The 17,280-nt window shown below is 67.4% G+C and overlaps 1 protein-coding gene across 1 annotated transcript in view; it reads left to right on the top strand.

Annotated features, from left to right (window-relative positions):
- Positions 1-733: 733 nt before the first annotated feature.
- LOC142403138 (dual specificity tyrosine-phosphorylation-regulated kinase 1B-like) overlaps positions 734-17,280 on the top strand; it is a gene marked incomplete at its 5' end in the record, with an annotated part of 41,774 nt that continues 25,227 nt past the window's right edge. The window contains 4 exons of the mRNA XM_075489302.1: positions 734-925; positions 8,489-8,636; positions 12,935-13,221; positions 15,868-16,014. Of these exons, the coding sequence (XP_075345417.1) occupies positions 734-925; positions 8,489-8,636; positions 12,935-13,221; positions 15,868-16,014 (774 nt within the window). The remainder of the gene's footprint in view (positions 926-8,488; positions 8,637-12,934; positions 13,222-15,867; positions 16,015-17,280) is intronic.

Raw genomic sequence — 17,280 nt, 5'->3', positions numbered from 1 at the left:
CAACCCCCCATCTCCCCAGATTCCCCGTCCAGCCCCCCAGATCCCCCCCCCAGATCCCCCCAAATCCCGCCCCAGACCCCCCCGTCCCCCCAGATCCCCCCCCAGCCCCCCCAAATCCCCCCCCCCGAACCCCCCCCAGCCCCCCAGATCCCCCCCCTGGACCCCCCCGGACCCCCCCGACCTCCCCCATCCCCCCAAATCCCCCCCCATCCCCCCAAATCCCCCCACGTCCCCCTGCCAGCCCCCCCCATCTCCCCAGATTCCCCCCCCCATCTCCCTAGATCCCCCCCCTGGACCCCCCCGGACCCCCCCCGACCTCCCCCATCCCCCCAAATCCCCCCCCAGCCCCCCAAATCCCCCCACATCCCCCTGCCAACCCCCCCATCTCCCCAGATTCCCCCATCCAGCCCCCCAGATCCCCCCCCATATCCCCCCAAATCCCGCCCCAGCCCCCCAGATCCCCCCAGATCCCCCCCCCAGCCCCCCAGATCCCGCCCCTGGACCCCCCCGGACCCCCCCCCGACCTCCCCCAGCCCCCCAAATACCCCCCCCCTCCCCCCAAATCCCCCCCAGACCCCCAAATCCCCCCACGTCCCCCTGCCAACCCCCCCATCTCCCCAGATTCCCCCGTCCAGCCCCCAGATCCCCCCCCCATATCCCCCCAAATCCCCCCCCAGCCCCCCCCCGCCCCCCCAAACCCCCCCCCCCTGACCCCCCCCCCGCCCCCCCCCAGGTGTACTACGCCAAGAAGAAGCGGCGGGCGCAGCAGGGCCCCCCCCCCGAGGCGGGGGGCACCAAGAAGGAGCGGCGCCTCTGCAACCAGGGCTACGACGACGACAACCACGACTACATCGTGCGCAGCGGCGAGCGCTGGCTGGACCGCTACGAGATCGACTCCCTCATCGGCAAGGGCTCCTTCGGCCAGGTGGGGGGGCCTCGGGCCGGGGGGGGGGGGGGGGACACACACACGCGACCCCCACCCTGGCCCCGGGGTCCCCGCGATGGCCCCGGGGTCCCCTCCTCACCCCCCGCTGCCTCCCCGGCCTCCGTCTCCCTCCAGCTCCGTCCCTGGGGTCCCTCTGGGGTCCCCACAGCAGCATCTTGGGGTCCCCCCTGACAATTTGGGGTCCCCCTGGCACCTTGGGGTCCCCCCGGCCCCCCCCCGTGTCCCCAGAACCCCCCCGTACCCCCGGGGTCCCCGCGATGTCCCCAAGGTCCCCCTCGTCACCCCCCGCTGCCTCCCCGGTCTCCCTCTCCCTCCAGCTCCGTCCCCGTGGTCCTTGTGCCATCCCTGGGGTCCCCACAGCAGCATCTTGGGGTCCCCCTGGCACCTTGGGGTCCCCCCAGGACCCTTGGGGTCCCCCCGGTCCCCCCCCCGTGTCCCCAGGTCCCCCCCGTACCCCCGGGGTCCCCGCGATGTCCCCAAGGTCCCCTCGTCACCCCCCGCTGCCTCCCCGGTCTCCCTCTCCCTCCAGCTCCGTCCCTGTGGTCCCTCTGGGGTTCCTGGGGTCCCCACAGCAGCATCTTGGGGTCCCCCTGACAATTTGGGGTCCCCCTGGCACCTTGGGGTCCCCCCGGTCCCCCCCCGTGTCCCCAGCTCCCCCCCATACCCCCGGGGTCCCCGCGATGTCCCCAAGGTCCCCTCGTCACCCCCCGCTGCCTTCCCGATCTCCCTCTCCCTCCAGCTCCGTCCCTGGGGTCCCTGTGCCATCCCTGGGGTCCCCACAGCAGCATCTTGGGGTCCCCCTGACAATTTGGGGTCCCCCTGGCACCTTGGGGTCCCCCCAGGACCCTTGGGGTCCCCCCAGCACCCCCCGTGTCCCGGGGTCCCCACGATGTCCCCAAGGTCCCCTCGTCACCCCCCGCTGCCTCCCTGGTCTCCCTCTCCCTCCAGCTCCGTCCCCGGGGTCCCTCTGGGGTTCCTGGGGTCCCCACAGCAGCATCTTGGGGTCCCCGCAGGATCTTGGGGTCCCCCCAGGACCCTTGGGGTCCCCCCGGCCCCCCCCCGTGTCCCCAGAACCCCCCCGTACCCCCGGGGTCCCCGCGATGTCCCCAAGGTCCCCTCGTCACCCCCCGCTGCCTCCCCGGCCTCCCTCTCCCTCCAGCTCCGTCCCTGTGGTCCCTCTGGGGTTCCTGGGGTCCCCACAGCAGCATCTTGGGGTCCCCCTGACAATTTGGGGTCCCCCTGGCACCTTGGGGTCCCCCCAGGACCCTTGGGGTCCCCCCGGCACCCCCCCATGTCCCAGGGTCCCCACGATGTCCCCAAGGTCCCCTCGTCACCCCCCGCTGCCTCCCCGGCCTCCCTCTCCCTCCAGCTCCGTCCCTGTGGTCCCTCTGGGGTTCCTGGGGTCCCCACAGCAGCATCTTGGGGTCCCCCTGACAATTTGGGGTCCCCCTGGCACCTTGGGGTCCCCCCAGGACCCTTGGGGTCCCCCCGGCACCCCCCCATGTCCCAGGGTCCCCACGATGTCCCCAAGGTCCCCTCGTCACCCCCCGCTGCCTCCCCGGCCTCCCTCTCCCTCCAGCTCCGTCCCCGGGGTCCCTGTGCCATCCCTGGGGTCCCCACAGCAGCATCTTGGGGTCCCCGCAGGATCTTGGGGTCCCCCCAGGACCCTTGGGGTCCCCCCGGCCCCCCCCCGTGTCCTCAGAACCCCCCCGTACCCCCGGGGTCCCCACGATGTCCCCAAGGTCCCCTCGTCACCCCCCGCTGCCTCCCCGGTCTCCATCTCCCTCCAGCTCCGTCCCTGGGGTCCCCACAGCAGCATCTTGGGGTCCCCCTGACAAATTTGGGGTCCCCCTGGCACCTTGGGGTCCCCCCGGCCCCCCCCCGTGTCCCCAGGTCCCCCCCATACCCCCGGGGTCCCCGCGATGTCCCCAAGGTCCCCTCGTCACCCCCCGCTGCCTCCCCGGCCTCCCTCTCCCTCCAGCTCCATCCCCGGGGTCCCCCCCCCATCCCCGGGGTCCCCCCCCCATCCCCGGGGTCCCCCCAGAATCTTGGGGTCCCCCCCCCATCTTTGGGGTCCCCCGTGTCCCCCCCCCTCCGTGTCCCTGTCCCCGGGCTCTGTCCCCGTCCCCCCCCCCCCCCTTTGCCCCCTTCTTGTCCCCACCCCCACCCCGGGGATCCCCCAAACAAGCGGGGTCCCCCCCCGTGACCCCCCCACTTCTCGGGGTCCCCCCCTGCCACCCCCCCGGGGTCCCCCCCTTTGCCCCCCCCCCCCCCATCTCGGGGTCCCCCCCTTTGCCCCCCCCCCATCTCGGGGTCCCCCCTGCTGCCCCCCCCCACATCTCAGGGTCCCCTCTGATCCCCCACATTTTGGGGTCCCCCCTGCCACCCCCCCGGGGTCCCCCCTGCCCCCCCCCCATCTCGGGGTCCCCCCTGCCCCCCCCCATCTCGGGGTCCCCCCCCCGTCCCCCCCCGATCTCGGGGTCCCCCTGTGCCCCCCAGCTCCCTGCCTGGCCCCGCCTGCCCCCCACCCCCCCAGGCCCCGCCTTTGCCCCCCCAAACCCATTTCCACCCCCCCCAACCCCATTTTTGCCCCCCCAAACCCCATTTTTGCCCCCCCCCATTTTTGCCCCCCCAACCCCCATTTTTCACCCCCAAATCCCATTTTTTGCCCCCCCGACCCATTTTTTGCCCCCCCAACCCCATTTTTGCCCCCCCGACCCATTGTCGCCCCCCCAAACCCCATTTTTGCCCCCCAACCCCATTTTTGCCCCCCCGACCCATTGTCGCCCCCCCAAACCCCATTTTTGCCCCCCAACCCCATTTTTGCCCCCCCAGACCCATTTTCGCCCCCCCGACCCCCTTTTTCACCCCCCCAAACCCCATTTTTCACCCCCAAATCCCATTCCCCCCCCAAGTCCTATTTTTGCCCCCCCAAACCCCATTTTTTGCCCCCCCAACCCCATTTTTGCCCCCCCAACCCAATTTTTGCCCCCCCGACCCATTTTCGCCCCCCCAGACCCCCTTTTTCACCCCCCCAAACCCCATTTTTGCCCCCCCAAACCCCATTTTTGCCCCCCCAAACCCTATTTTTGCCCCCCCAAACCCCACTTTTTGCCCCCCCAAACCCCATTTTTCAGCCCCAAATCCCATTTTTTGCCCCCCGACCCATTTTTTGCCCCCCAACCCCATTTTTTGCCCCCCCAACCCCATTTTCGCCCCCCCAGACCCCCTTTTTCACTCCCCAAACCCCATTTTTCACCCCCAAATCCCATTCCCCCCCCAAGTCCTATTTTTGCCCCCCCAAACCCCATTTTTTGCTCCCCAACCCCATTTTTGCCCCCCCAACCCAATTTTTGCCCCCCCGACCCATTTTCGCCCCCCCAGACCCCCTTTTTCACCCCCCCAAACCCCATTTTCACCCCCCCAAACCCATTTTTGCCCCCCCAAACCCCATTTTTGCCCCCCCAGGCCCGTTTTTGCCCCCCCAAACCCCATTTTTTGCCCCCCCAAACCCCGTTTTTGCCCCCCCAAACCCCATTTTTGCCCCCCCAAACCCCATTTTTCAGCCCCAAATCCCATTTTTTGCCCCCCCGACCCATTTTTTGCCCCCCCAAACCCCATTTTTTGCCCCCCCAACCCCATTTTTTGCTCCCCAACCCCATTTTCGCCCCCCCAAACCCTCTTTTCACCCCCCAAGCCCTATTTTTGCCCCCCCCAAACCCCATTTTTGCCCCCCCAAACCCCATTTTTGCCCCCCCAGGCCCGTTTTTGCCCCCCCAAACCCCCTTTTTGCCCCCCCAAACCCCATTTTTTGCCCCCAAATCCCATTTTTTGCCCCCCCGACCCACTTTTTGCCCCCAACCCCATTTTTTGCCCCCCCAAACCCCATTTTTTGCCCCCCAACCCCATTTTCGCCCCCCCAAACCCCATTTTTCAGCCCCAAATCCCATTTTTTGCCCCCCCGACCCATTTTTTGCCCCCCCAACCCCATTATCGCCCCCCAAACCCCCTTTTTCACCCCCCAAGCCCCATTTTTTGCCCCCCCCACCCCATTTTGCACCCCCCCAAACCCTCTTTTCACCCCCCAAGCCCCATTTTTGCCCCCCCAAACCCCATTTTTGCCCCCCCAAACCCCATTTTTGCCCCCCCAGGCCGTTTTTGCCCCCCCAAACCCCCTTTTTGCCCCCCCAAACCCCATTTTTTGCCCCCAACCCCATTTTTTGCCCCCCCCCATTTTTGCCCCCCCGACCCATTTTCACACCCCCAAACCCCATTTTTTGCCCCCCCAAACCCCATTTTTGCCCCCCAAACCCCATTTTTCACCCCGAAATCCCATTTTTTGCCCCCCAACCCCATTTTTTGCCCCACCAACCCCATTTTTGCCCCCCCAGACCCATTTTCGCCCCCCCAAACCCCATTTTTCACCCCCCCAAACCCCATTTTTCACCCCCAAATCCCATTCCCCCCCCAAGTCCTATTTTTGCCCCCCCAAACCCCATTTTTTGCCCCCCCAAACCCTGTTTTTGCCCCCCCAAACCCTATTTTTGCCCCCCCCGACCCATTTTCGCCCCCCCGGCCCATTTTTGCCCCCCCAAACCCCATTTTTTGCCCCCCCAAACCCCATTTTTGCCCCCCCAGGCCCATTTTTGCCCCCCCAACCCCATTTTTGCCCCCCCAAACCCCATTTTTCACCCCCAAATCCCGTTTTTTGCCCCCCCGACCCATTTTTTGCCCCCAACCCCATTTTTGCCCCCCCGACCCATTTTCGCCCCCCCAAACCCCCTTTTTCACCCCCAAATCCCATTCCCCCCCCAAGTCCTATTTTTGCCCCCCCAAACCCCATTTTTTGCCCCCCCCTCCCATTTTTGCCCCCTCCCGGCCCATTTTTGCCCCCCCAAACCCCATTTTTGCCCCCCCAAACCCTATTTTTGCCCCCCCAGGCCTGTTTTTGCCCCCCCAAACCCCATTTTTCACCCCCACATCCCATTTTTTGCCCCCCCCAGACCCATTTTCACCCCCCCAAACCCCATTTTTTGCCCCCCCAACCCCATTTTTGCCCCCCAACCCCATTTTTGCCCCCCCAGACCCATTTTTGCCCCCCAAACCCTTTTTTTCACCCCCCCAAACCCCATTTTTCACCCCCAAATCCCATTTTTTGCCCCCCCGACCCATTTTTTGCCCCCCAACCCCATTTTTGCCCCCCCAGACCCATTTTCGCCCCCCCAAACCCCATTTTTCACCCCCCAAGTCCTATTTTTGCCCCCCAACCCCATTTCCCCCCCCCAAATCCTATTTGCACCCCCCAAGTCCTCTTTTTGCCTCCCCCAGACCCATTTTTGCCCCCCCAAACTCCCTTTTTCACCCCCCCATCCCATTTTTTACCCCCCAAACCCCATTTTTGCCCCCCCCCAATCCATTTTTCACCCCCCAAGCCCTGGTTTTTGCCCCCCAAGTCGTGTTTTCACCCCCCCAAGCCCCCTTTTTGCCCCCCCAACCCCATTTCTCCCCCCCAAGCCCCATTTTTGCCCCCCCCATTTCTCACCCCCCAACCCCATTTCTCCCCCCCCCATTTTTCACCGCTCCAAGCCCAATTTCTCCCCCCCCAGCCCCATTTTTGCCCCCCCAAGCCCCATTTCTCCCCCCCAACTCCCCTTTTTGCCCCCCAAGCCCCATTTCTCCCCCCCAAGCCCCATTTTTCTGCCCCCCCAAGCCCCCTTCTTGCCCCCCCACCCCATTTTTGCCCCCCAAGCCCCATTTCTCACCCCCCCACCCCATTTCTCCCCCCCCAAGCCCCATTTTTGCCCCCCACCCCATTTTTGCCCCCCACCCCATTTTTGCCCCCAACCCCATTTTTGCCCCCCCAAGCCCCATTTCTCCCCCAAGCCCCATTTTTGCCCCCCCCATATCTCACTCCCCACCCAGTTTTTGCCCCCCAACCCTATTTTTGCCCCCCCAAGCCCCCTTTCTCCCCCCCAAGCCCCATTTTTCTGCCCCCCCCAAGCCCCCTTTTTGCCCCCCAAGCCCCCTTTTTGCCCCCCAAGCCCCATTTCTCCCCCCCCATTTTTGCCCCCCCCCCATTTTTGCCCCCTTCCCCCCCCCGCCCCAACCCCAAACCCCCCCTTCCCCCCCCCCAACTCCCCCCCCACCCCCCCCCCGGCCCTGCCCGCGCCCCCCACCGCCCCCCACGTCCCCGTCCCCCAACTTTTATCCCCCAAACCCCCCCTTCCCCCCCCCAAGTCCCCCCCCACCGCCCCCCCCGTCCCCGTCCCCCAACTTTTATCCCCCAAAACCCCCCTTCCCCCCCCCCCAACTCCCCCCCCACCCCCCCCACGCCCCCCCCCGGCCCCGCCCGCACCCCCCAACGCCCCCCACGTCCCCGTCCCCCAACTTTTATCCCCCAAACCCCCCCTTTCCCCCCCCCCAACTCCCCCCCCAGCCCTGCCCGCGCCCCCCAAGTGCCCCCCAACGCCCCCCACGTCCCCGTCCCCCAACTTTTATCCCCCAAACCCCCCCTTCCCCCCCCCCAACTCCCCCCCCCACCCCCCCCGGCCCTGCCCGCGCCCCCCACCGCCCCCCACATCCCCATCCCCCAACTTTTATCCCCCAAACCCCCCTTCCCCCCCCCCAACTCCCCCCCCGGCCCTGCCCGCGCCCCCCACCGCCCCCCCCGTCCCCGTCCCCCAACTTTTATCCCCCAAACCCCCCCTTCCGCCCCCCCCAACTCCCCCCCCACCCCCCCGGCCCTGCCCACGCCCCCCACCGCCCCCCCCGTCCCCGTCCCCCAACTTTTATCCCCCAAACCCCCCCTTTCCCCCCCCCCAACTCCCCCCCCAGCCCTGCCCGCGCCCCCCAAGTGCCCCCCAACGCCCCCCACGTCCCCGTCCCCCAACTTTTATCCCCCAAACCCCCCCATCCCCCCCCCCCCGGCCCTGCCCGCACCCCCCACCGCCCCCCCCGTCCCCGTCCCCCAACTTTTATCCCCCAAACCCCCCCTTCCCCCCCCCCAACTCCCCCCCCAGCCCTGCCCGCGCCCCCCAAGTGCCCCCCAACGCCCCCCACGTCCCCGTCCCCCAACTTTTATCCCCCAAACCCCCCCTTCCCCCCCCCCCCAACTCCCCCCCCAGCCCTGCCCGCGCCCCCCAAGTGCCCCCCAACGCCCCCCCCGTCCCCGTCCCCCAACTTTTATCCCCCAAACCCCCCCTTCCCCCCCCCCAAGTCCCCCCCCCACCCCCCCCACCGCCCCCCAACGCCCCCGCCCGCGCCCCCCAACGCCCCCCCTGTCCCCGTCCCCCAACTTTTATCCCCCAAACCCCCCCTTCCCCCCCCCCAACTCCCCCCCCACCCCCCCCACGGCCCCCCCCGGCCCCGCCCGCGCCCCCCACCGCCCCCCACGTCCCCGTCCCCCAACTTTTATCCCCCAAACCCCCCCACCCCCCCCCCCCCAACTCCCCCCCCAGCCCTGCCCGCGCCCCCCAACGCCCCCCATCTCCCCCCCCCCCCATGTCCTCCTCCCCCCTCCCCCCCCCCTCCTCAAATCTCCAGGTGGTCAAGGCTTACGACCACCAAGCCCAGGAGTGGGTGGCCATCAAGATCATCAAGAACAAGAAGGCGTTCCTCAACCAGGCGCAGATCGAGCTGCGCCTGCTGCAGCTCATGAACCAGCACCACACCGAGATGAAGTACTACATCGGTCAGTGGGGCAGGGGCAAGGGGGCACGGGGCGGGGGGGGGGCGCGCGCGACGCTTGGGGGGCTCACCCCACGTCCCCCCGGGGCGACGCCGTAGCTCTTTAGGGTGGGTTGGCGGTGATGCTTGGGGGGGGCGGGAGGGTGAGGGGGGTGGCTGTAAAGGGGGGGGGGGGGGTGTGGGGCAGGAAAATGGGGTAGGGAGGGGCGGGGGGGGGCGGTTGTGGGGCAGGGAGAGGGGAGATCTCCCCATGGGGCAGGGATTTGGGGGCAGTTGTGGGGTAGATGTTGCTGGGGGGGGCGGTCGTGGGGCAGGGAGAGGGGAGATCTCCCCATGGGGCAGTGATCTGGGGGCAGCTATGGGGCAGATCTCGTTGAGGGGGGCACTTATGGGGCAGGGAGAGGGCAGCTCTCCCCACGGGGCAGGGATTTGGGGGCAGTTATGGGGCAGATGTTGCTGGGGGAGGCGGTCGTGGGGCAGGGAGAGGGGAGATCTTCCCATGGGGCAGGGATTTGGGGGCAGTTGTGGGGCAGATGTTGCTGGGGGGGGCGGTCGTGGGGCAGGGAGAGGGGAGATCTCCCCATGGGGCAGGGATTTGGGGGCAGCTATGGGGCAGATCTCGTTGAGGGGGGCACTTATGGGGCAGGGAGAGGGCAGCTCTCCCCACGGGGCAGGGATTTGGGGGCAGTTATGGGGCAGATGTTGCTGGGGGGGCGGTTGTGGGGCAGGGAGAGGGGAGATCTCCCCACGGGGCAGGGATTTGGGGGCAGTTATGGGGCAGATGTTGCTGGGGGGGCGGTTGTGGGGCAGGGAGAGGGGAGATCTCCCCATGGGGCAGGGATTTGGGGGTAGTTATGGGGCAGATGTTGCTGGGGGGGCGGTCGTGGGGCAGGGAGAGGGCAGATCTCCCCACGGGGCAGAGATTTGGGGGCAGCTATGGGGCAGATCTCATTGAGCGGAGCACTTATGGGGCAGGGAGAGGGCAGCTCTCCCCATGGGGCAGGGATTTGGGGGTAGTTATGGGGCAGATGTTGCTGGGGGGGCGGTCGTGGGGCAGGGAGAGGGGAGATCTCACCATGGGGCAGGGATTTGGGGGCAGTTGTGGGGTAGATGTTGCTGGGGGGGGCGGTCGTGGGGCGGGGAGAGGGCAGATCTCCCCATGGGGCAGGGATTTGGGGGCAGCTATGGGGCAGATCTCATTGAGCGGAGCACTTATGGGGCAGGGAGAGGCCAGCTCTCCCCACGGGGCAGGGATTTGGGGGCAGTTGTGGGGCAGATGTTGCTGGGGGGGGCGGTCGTGGGGCAGGGAGAGGGGAGATCTCCCCATGGGGCAGGGATTTGGGGGCTGTTATGGGGCAGATGTTGCTGGGGGGGCGGTTGTGGGGCAGGGAGAGGGCAGCTCTCCCCACGGGGCAGAGATTTGGGGGCAGGTATGGGGCAGATCTCATTGAGCGGAGCACTTATGGGGCAGGGAGAGGGCAGCTCTCCCCATGGGGCAGGGATTTGGGGGTAGTTATGGGGCAGATGTTGCTGGGGGGGGCGGTCGTGGGGCAGGGAGAGGGGAGATCTCCCCACGGGGCAGGGATTTGGGGGCTGTTATGGGGCAGATGTTGCTGGGGGGGCGGTCGTGGGGCAGGGAGAGGGGAGATCTCCCCATGGGGCAGGGATTTGGGGGTAGTTGTGGGGCAGATGTTGCTGGGGGGGGCAGTCGTGGGGCAGGGAGAGGGGAGATCTCCCCATGGGGCAGGGATTTGGGGGTAGTTATGGGGCAGATGTTGCTGGGGGGGCGGTCGTGGGGCAGGGAGAGGGGAGATCTCCCCATGGGGCAGTGATCTGGGGGCAGGTATGGGGCAGATCTTGTTGAGGGGGGCACTTATGGGGCAGGGAGAGGGCAGCTCTCCCCACGGGGCAGGGATTTGGGGGCAGCTATGGGGCAGATCTCATTGAGCGGAGCACTTATGGGGCAGGGAGAGGCCAGCTCTCTCCACGGGGCAGGGATTTGGGGGTAGTTATGGGGGAGATGTTGCTGGGGGGGCAGTTGTGGGGTAGGAACAGGCCAGATCTCCCCAATGGGCAGGGATTTGGGGGCAGTTGTGGGGCAGATGTTGCTGGCGGGGCGGTCGTGGGGCAGGGAGAGGGGAGATCTCCCCATGGGGCAGTGATCTGGGGGCAGGTATGGGGCAGATCTCGTTGAGGGGGGCACTTACGGGGCAGGGAGAGGCCAGCTCTCCCCATGGGGCAGGGATTTGGGGGTAGTTATGGGGCAGATGTTGCTGGGGGGGCGGTTGTGGGGCAGGGAGAGGGCAGCTCTCCCCATGGGGCAGGGATTTGGGGGCTGTTATGGGGCAGATGTTGCTGGGGGGGCGGTCGTGGGGTAGGAACAGGGCAGATCTCCCCATGGGACAGGGATTTGGGGGCAGTTGTGGGGCAGATGTTGCTGGGGGGGCGGTTGTGGGGCAGGGAGAGGGCAGATCTCCCCACAGGGCAGGGATTTGGGGGTAGTTATGGGGCAGATGTTGCTGGGGGGGCGGTTGTGGGGTAGGAACAGGGCAGCTCTCCCCATGGGGCAGGGATTTGGGGGCAGTTGTGGGGTAGATGTTGCTGGGGGGGGCGGTCGTGGGGCAGGGAGAGGGGAGATCTCCCCATGGGGCAGTGATCTGGGGGCAGGTATGGGGCAGATCTTGTTGAGGGGGGCACTTATGGGGCAGGGAGAGGGCAGCTCTCCCCATGGGGCAGGGATTTGGGGGCAGCTATGGGGCAGATGTTGCTGGGGGGGCGGTCGTGGGGCAGGGAGAGGGCAGATCTCCCCATGGGGCAGGGATTTGGGGGTAGTTATGGGGCAGCTCTCGTTGAGGGGGGCACTTATGGGGCAGGGAGAGGGCAGCTCTCCCCATGGGGCAGGGATTTGGGGGCAGTTGTGGGGCAGATGTTGCTGGGAGGGCGGTCGTGGGGCAGGGAGAGGGCAGATCTCCCCATGGGGCAGGGATTTGGGGGCAGGTATGGGGCAGATGTCGTTGAGGGGGGCACTTATGGGGCAGATCTCATTGAGGGGGGCAGTTATGGGGCAGGGAGAGGCCGGCTTTCCCCATGGGGCAGTGATCTGGGGGCAGCTATGGGGCAGATCTTGTTGAGGGGGGCACGTATGGGGCAGATCTCATTGAGGGGAGCACTTATGGGGCAGATCTCGTTGAGGGGAGCACTTATGGGGCAGGGAGAGGCCAGCTCTCCCCACGGGGCAGGGATTTGGGGGTAGTTATGGGGCAGATGTTGCTGGGGGGGCGGTTGTGGGGCAGGGAGAGGGCAGCTCTCCCCACGGGGCAGGGATTTGGGGGCAGCTATGGGGCAGATGTTGCTGGGGGGGCAGTTATGGGGCAGGGAGAGGGCAGATCTCCCCACGGGGCAGTGATCTGGGGGCAGCTATGGGGCAGATCTCATTAAGGGGGGCACTTATGGGGCAGGGAGAGGCCAGCTCTCCCCATGGGGCAGGGATTTGGGGGTAGTTATGGGGCAGATGTTGCTGGGGGGCGGTTGTGGGGCAGGGAGAGGGCAGATCTCCCCATGGGGCAGGGATTTGGGGGCAGGTATGGGGCAGATGTCGTTGAGGGGGGCACTTATGGGGCAGGGAGAGGCCGGCTTTCCCCATGGGGCAGTGATCTGGGGGCAGCTATGGGGCAGATCTTGTTGAGGGGGGCACGTATGGGGCAGATCTCATTGAGGGGAGCACTTACGGGGCAGGGAGAGGCCAGCTCTCCCCACGGGGCAGTGATCTGGGGGCAGCTATGGGGCAGATCTCATTGAGCAGAGCACTTATGGGGCAGGGAGAGGCCAGCTCTCCCCACGGGGCAGTGATCTGGGGGCAGCTATGGGGCAGATCTCATTGAGCGGAGCACTTACGGGGCAGGGAGAGGCCAGCTCTCCCCACGGGGCAGTGATCTGGGGGCAGCTATGGGGCAGATCTCATTGAGCGGAGCACTTATGGGGCAGGGAGAGGCCAGCTCTCCCCACGGGGCAGGGATTTGGGGGGCAGCTATGGGGCAGATCTCATTGAGCGGAGCACTTACGGGGCAGGGAGAGGCCAGCTCTCCCCACGGGGCAGTGATCTGGGGGCAGCTATGGGGCAGATCTCATTGAGCGGAGCACTTATGGGGCAGGGAGAAGGCCCAGCTCTCCCCCCTCTCGCCACGGCCCGTAGCTTTGGGGCGGGAGAACGTCCCCATCTCCCCCCCCCGAAGCAAACCACGCTCCCTCCCCCCCCCATAACCACCCTCCGCCCCCCAACCCGCCCCCTTTTTTTCCCCCCAGTGCACCTCAAGCGCCACTTCATGTTCCGCAACCACCTCTGCCTGGCTTTCGAGCTCCTCTCCTACAACCTCTACGATCTCCTCCGCAACACCAACTTCCGAGGCGTCTCCCTCAACCTCACCCGCAAATTCGCCCAGCAGCTCTGCGCCGCCCTCCTCTTCCTCGCCACCCCCGAGCTCAGCATCATCCACTGCGACCTCAAACCCGAGAACATCCTCCTCTGCAACCCCAAGCGCTCCGCCGTCAAAATCGTCGACTTCGGCAGCTCCTGCCAGCTCGGCCAGAGGGTGAGCGCGCCCCACCCCCCCACCCCCCCACCCCCCCACCCCCCCTGACGCCTTTGGCTCCGCCTACCGGCCCGGGAAGCCCCGCCCCTGCCATGCGGAGGCCCGCCCCGAGCAGGAGTTGGGGCTGTGGACCGCTAAGCCCCGCCCCCTGAACGCATAAGCCACGCCCCCAGGCCATGAGGACACACCCCCTGCATTTGGCTCCGCCTATGAGGCTGGGAAGCCCCGCCCCCAGGACGCAGGGTCCTCCCCTAGGTGGGTTTGGGGCTGTGGAATGCCAAGCCCCGCCCCCTGAAGACATAAGCCACGCCCCCAGAGCACAAAGACACTCCCATCACATTTGGCTCCGCCTATGAGGCTGGGAAGCCCCGCCCCCAGGATGCAGGGTCCTCCCCTAGGTGGGTTTGGGGCTGTGGACCACTAAGCCCCACCCCCTGAAGGCATAAGCCACGCCCCCAAGCCATGAGGACACACCCCCTGCATTTGGCTCCACCTATGAGGCTGGGAAGCCCCGCCCCCAGGACGCAGGGTCCTCCCCTAGGTGGGTTTGGGGCTGTGGACCGCTAATCCCCGCCCCCTGAAGACATAAGCCACGCCCCCAGAGCACAAAGACACTCCCATCACATTTGGCTCCGCCTATGAGGCTGGGAAGCCCCGCCCCCAGGATGCAGGGTCCTTCCCTTAGGTGGGTTTGGGGCTGTGGACCGCCAAGCCCCGCCCGCTGAAGACATAAGCCACGCCCCCAGGCTATGAGGACACACCCCCTGCATTTGGCTCCGCCTATGAGGCTGGGAAGCCCCGCCCCCTGAAGGCATAAGCCACGCCCCCAGAGCACAAAGACACTCCCACTGCATTTGGCTCCACCTCCCAGGCTGGGAAGCCCCGCCCCTGCCATGCGGAGGCCCACCCCAAGCAGGAGTTGGGGCTGTGGAACGCTAAGCCCCGCCCCCTCAAGGAATAAGCCACGCCCCCAAGGCATGAGGACACACCCCCTGCATTTGGCTCCGCCTATGAGGCTGGGAAGCCCCGCCCCCAGGACGCAGGGTCCTCCCCTAGGTGGGTTTGGGGCTATGGAATGCCAAGCCCCGCCCCCTGAAGGCATAAGCCACGCCCCCAGGCCATGAGGACACACCCCCTGCATTTGGCTCCGCCTATGAGGCTGGGAAGCCCCGCCCTTTGAAGGAATAAGCCCCACCCACAGGCCATATGGACACACCCCCTGCCTTGGCTCCACCTCCTGGGCTGGGAAGCCCCGCCCCCAGGGTGCAGAGTCCTCCCCTAGGTGGGTTTGGGGCTATGGACCACTAAGCCCCGCCCCCTGAAGGCATAAGCCACGCCCTCAGACCATAAAGACACTCCCACTGCATTTGGCTCCACCTCCCGGGCTGGGAAGCCCCGCCCCCAGGGTGCAGAGTCCTCCCCTAGGTGGGTTTGGGGCTATGGACCACTAAGCCCCGCCCCCTGAAGGCATAAGCCACGCCCTCAGACCATAAAGACACTCCCACTGCATTTGGCTCCACCTCCCGGGCTGGGAAGCCCCGCCCCCAGGGTGCAGAGTCCTCCCCTAGGTGGGTTTGGGGCTATGGACCACTAAGCCCCGCCCCCTGAAGGCATAAGCCACGCCCTCAGACCATAAAGACACTCCCACTGCATTTGGCTCCACCTCCCGGGCTGGGAAGCCCCGCCCCCAGGGTGCAGAGTCCTCCCCTAGGTGGGTTTGGGGCTATGGACCGCTAAGCCCCGCCCCCTGAAGGCATAAGCCACGCCCCCAGAGCACAAAGACACTCCCACTGCATTTGGCTCCACGTCCCAGGCTGGGAAGCCCCGCCCCTGCCATGCAGAGGCCCACCCCAAGCAGGAGTTGGGGCTGTGGACCGCTAAGCCCCGCCCCCTGAAGGCATAAGCCACGCCCCCAGGCTATGAGGACACACCCCCTGCATTTGGCTCCGCCTATGAGGCTGGGCAGCCCCGCCCCCAGGACGCAGGGTCCTCCCTTAGGTGGGTTTGGGGCTGTGGACCACTAAGCCCCGCCCCCTGAAGGCATAAGCCACGCCCCCAAGCCATGAGGACACACCCCCTGCATTTGGCTCCGCCTATGAGGCTGGGAAGCCCCGCCCCCATCAGGCTGAGTCCTGCCCCATCCAGTGTTAGGCCTGACAAGTGGTAAGCCCCTCCCACTGAGGGGCTAAGCCCCGCCCTTATAGTCCTAAGCCCTGCCCCAATGGCATGAGGACACACCCCCCCGCCTTGGCTCCGCCTCCCGGGCTGCAAAGACCCACCCCTCCCTTCTCCCATTGGAGGCTGCGATGTTCAAAGCCCTGCCCCTAGAGGGCCAAGCCCCACCCTCAGGGAGCCGACCCCGCCCCCTGCCTGTAGCCCCACCCCTCTCCTCTCCCCCCTCACCCCGCCCCAGTCTTCTCCTGCCCCTAGGGGCTGACCCCGCCCCCTTAGGTGTAGCCACTCCCCCTAGGCGTAGCCCCGCCCCCCGGGCTATCACCCCGCCCCTTTTTAAAGACACACTCACACTCCCATTCCCCAAAGGGGCCCTCCCGCCCCCTTTCGCGCTAAGCCCCGCCCCCCCGTCCGAGGCCCCGCCTCCCCCGTCGTGGCCCCGCCCCCCCGGCTGAGGCCCCGCCCCCTCCGCAGATCTACCAGTACATCCAGAGCCGCTTCTACCGCTCGCCCGAGGTGCTGCTGGGGCTGCCCTACGACCTGGCCATCGACATGTGGTCCCTGGGCTGCATCCTGGTGGAGATGCACACGGGCGAGCCCCTCTTCAGCGGCGCCAACGAGGTGGGCGGGGCTTGGCCAGGGGGGCGGGGCCGCCCGGGCGAGGGGGCGGGGCCTGGGGGCTGAGGGGCGGGGCTTGGCCAGGGGGAGGTCAGGCCTGGGGGAGTTAAATACTGGGGAACCCCTCTTCAGTGGTCAAAACGAGGTGGGCGGGGCTTGGGGAGGGGGGCGGGGTTTCCCGTTGAAGGGGCGTGGCCTGGGGGCTGAGGGGCGGGGCTTGGCGAGGGGGAGGTCAGGCCTGGGGGAGTTAAATACTGGGGAACCCCTCTTCAGTGGTCAAAACGAGGTGGGCGGGGCTTGGGGAGGGGGGCGGGGTTTCCCGTTGAAGGGGCGTGGCCTGGGGGCTGAGGGGCGGGGCTTGGCGAGGGGGAGGTCAGGCCTGGGGGAGTTAAATACTGGGGAACCTCTCTTCAGGGGTCAAAACGAGGTGGGCGGGGCTTGGGGAGGGGGCGGGGTTTCCCGTTGAAGGGGCGTGGCCTGGGGGCTGAGGGGCGGGGCTTGGCGAGGGGGAGGTCAGGCCTGGGGGAGTTAAATACTGGGGAACCCCTCTTCAGTGGTCAAAACGAGGTGGGCGGGGCTTGGGGAGGGGGGCGGGGTTTCCCGTTGAAGGGGCGTGGCCTGGGGGCTGAGGGGCGGGGCTTGGCGAGGGGGAGGTCAGGCCTGGGGGAGTTAAATACTGGGGAACCTCTCTTCAGGGGTCAAAACGAGGTGGGCGGGGCTTGGGGAGGGGGCGGGGCCTCCCGGTGAAGGGGCGTGGCCTGGGGATGAGGGGCGGGGCTTGGGGGGGTCAGGCTTGGGGGAGTTAAATACTGGGGAACCCCTCTTCAGGGGTCAAAACGAGGTGGGCGGGGCTTGGGGGGGAGGAGCCTCCCGGGTGAGGGGCGGGGCTTGGGGAGGGGGAGGTGGGGTCAGGCCAGGGGGAGTTAAATACTGGTGAGCCCCTCTTCAGCGGCACCGAGGTGGGCGTGGCTTGGGGAGGGGGGAGGAGCCTCCCGGTGAGGGGGCGGGGCCTGGGGGTGAGGGGCGGGGCTTGGGGGGTCAGGCTTGGGGGAGTTAAATACTGGGGAACCCCTCTTCAGGGGTCAAAATGAGGTGGGCGGGGCTTGGAGAGGGGGGAGGAGCCTCCCGGGTGAGGGGGCGGGGCCTGGGGTGAGGGGTGGGGCTTAGGGAGGGGGAGGGGGGGTGAGGCCTGGGGGAGTTAAATACTGGGGAGCCCGTCTTTAGTGGTGCTAACGAGGTGGGCGGGGCTTGGGAGAAGGGGCGGGGTCT

This window comes from Mycteria americana, unplaced genomic scaffold (genome assembly GCF_035582795.1).
Source record: "Mycteria americana isolate JAX WOST 10 ecotype Jacksonville Zoo and Gardens unplaced genomic scaffold, USCA_MyAme_1.0 Scaffold_115, whole genome shotgun sequence".
Taxonomy (NCBI): domain Eukaryota; kingdom Metazoa; phylum Chordata; class Aves; order Ciconiiformes; family Ciconiidae; genus Mycteria; species Mycteria americana.
The sequence above is the reverse complement of the archived record's forward strand: the minus strand, read 5'-3'. Positions and strand labels throughout refer to the sequence as shown.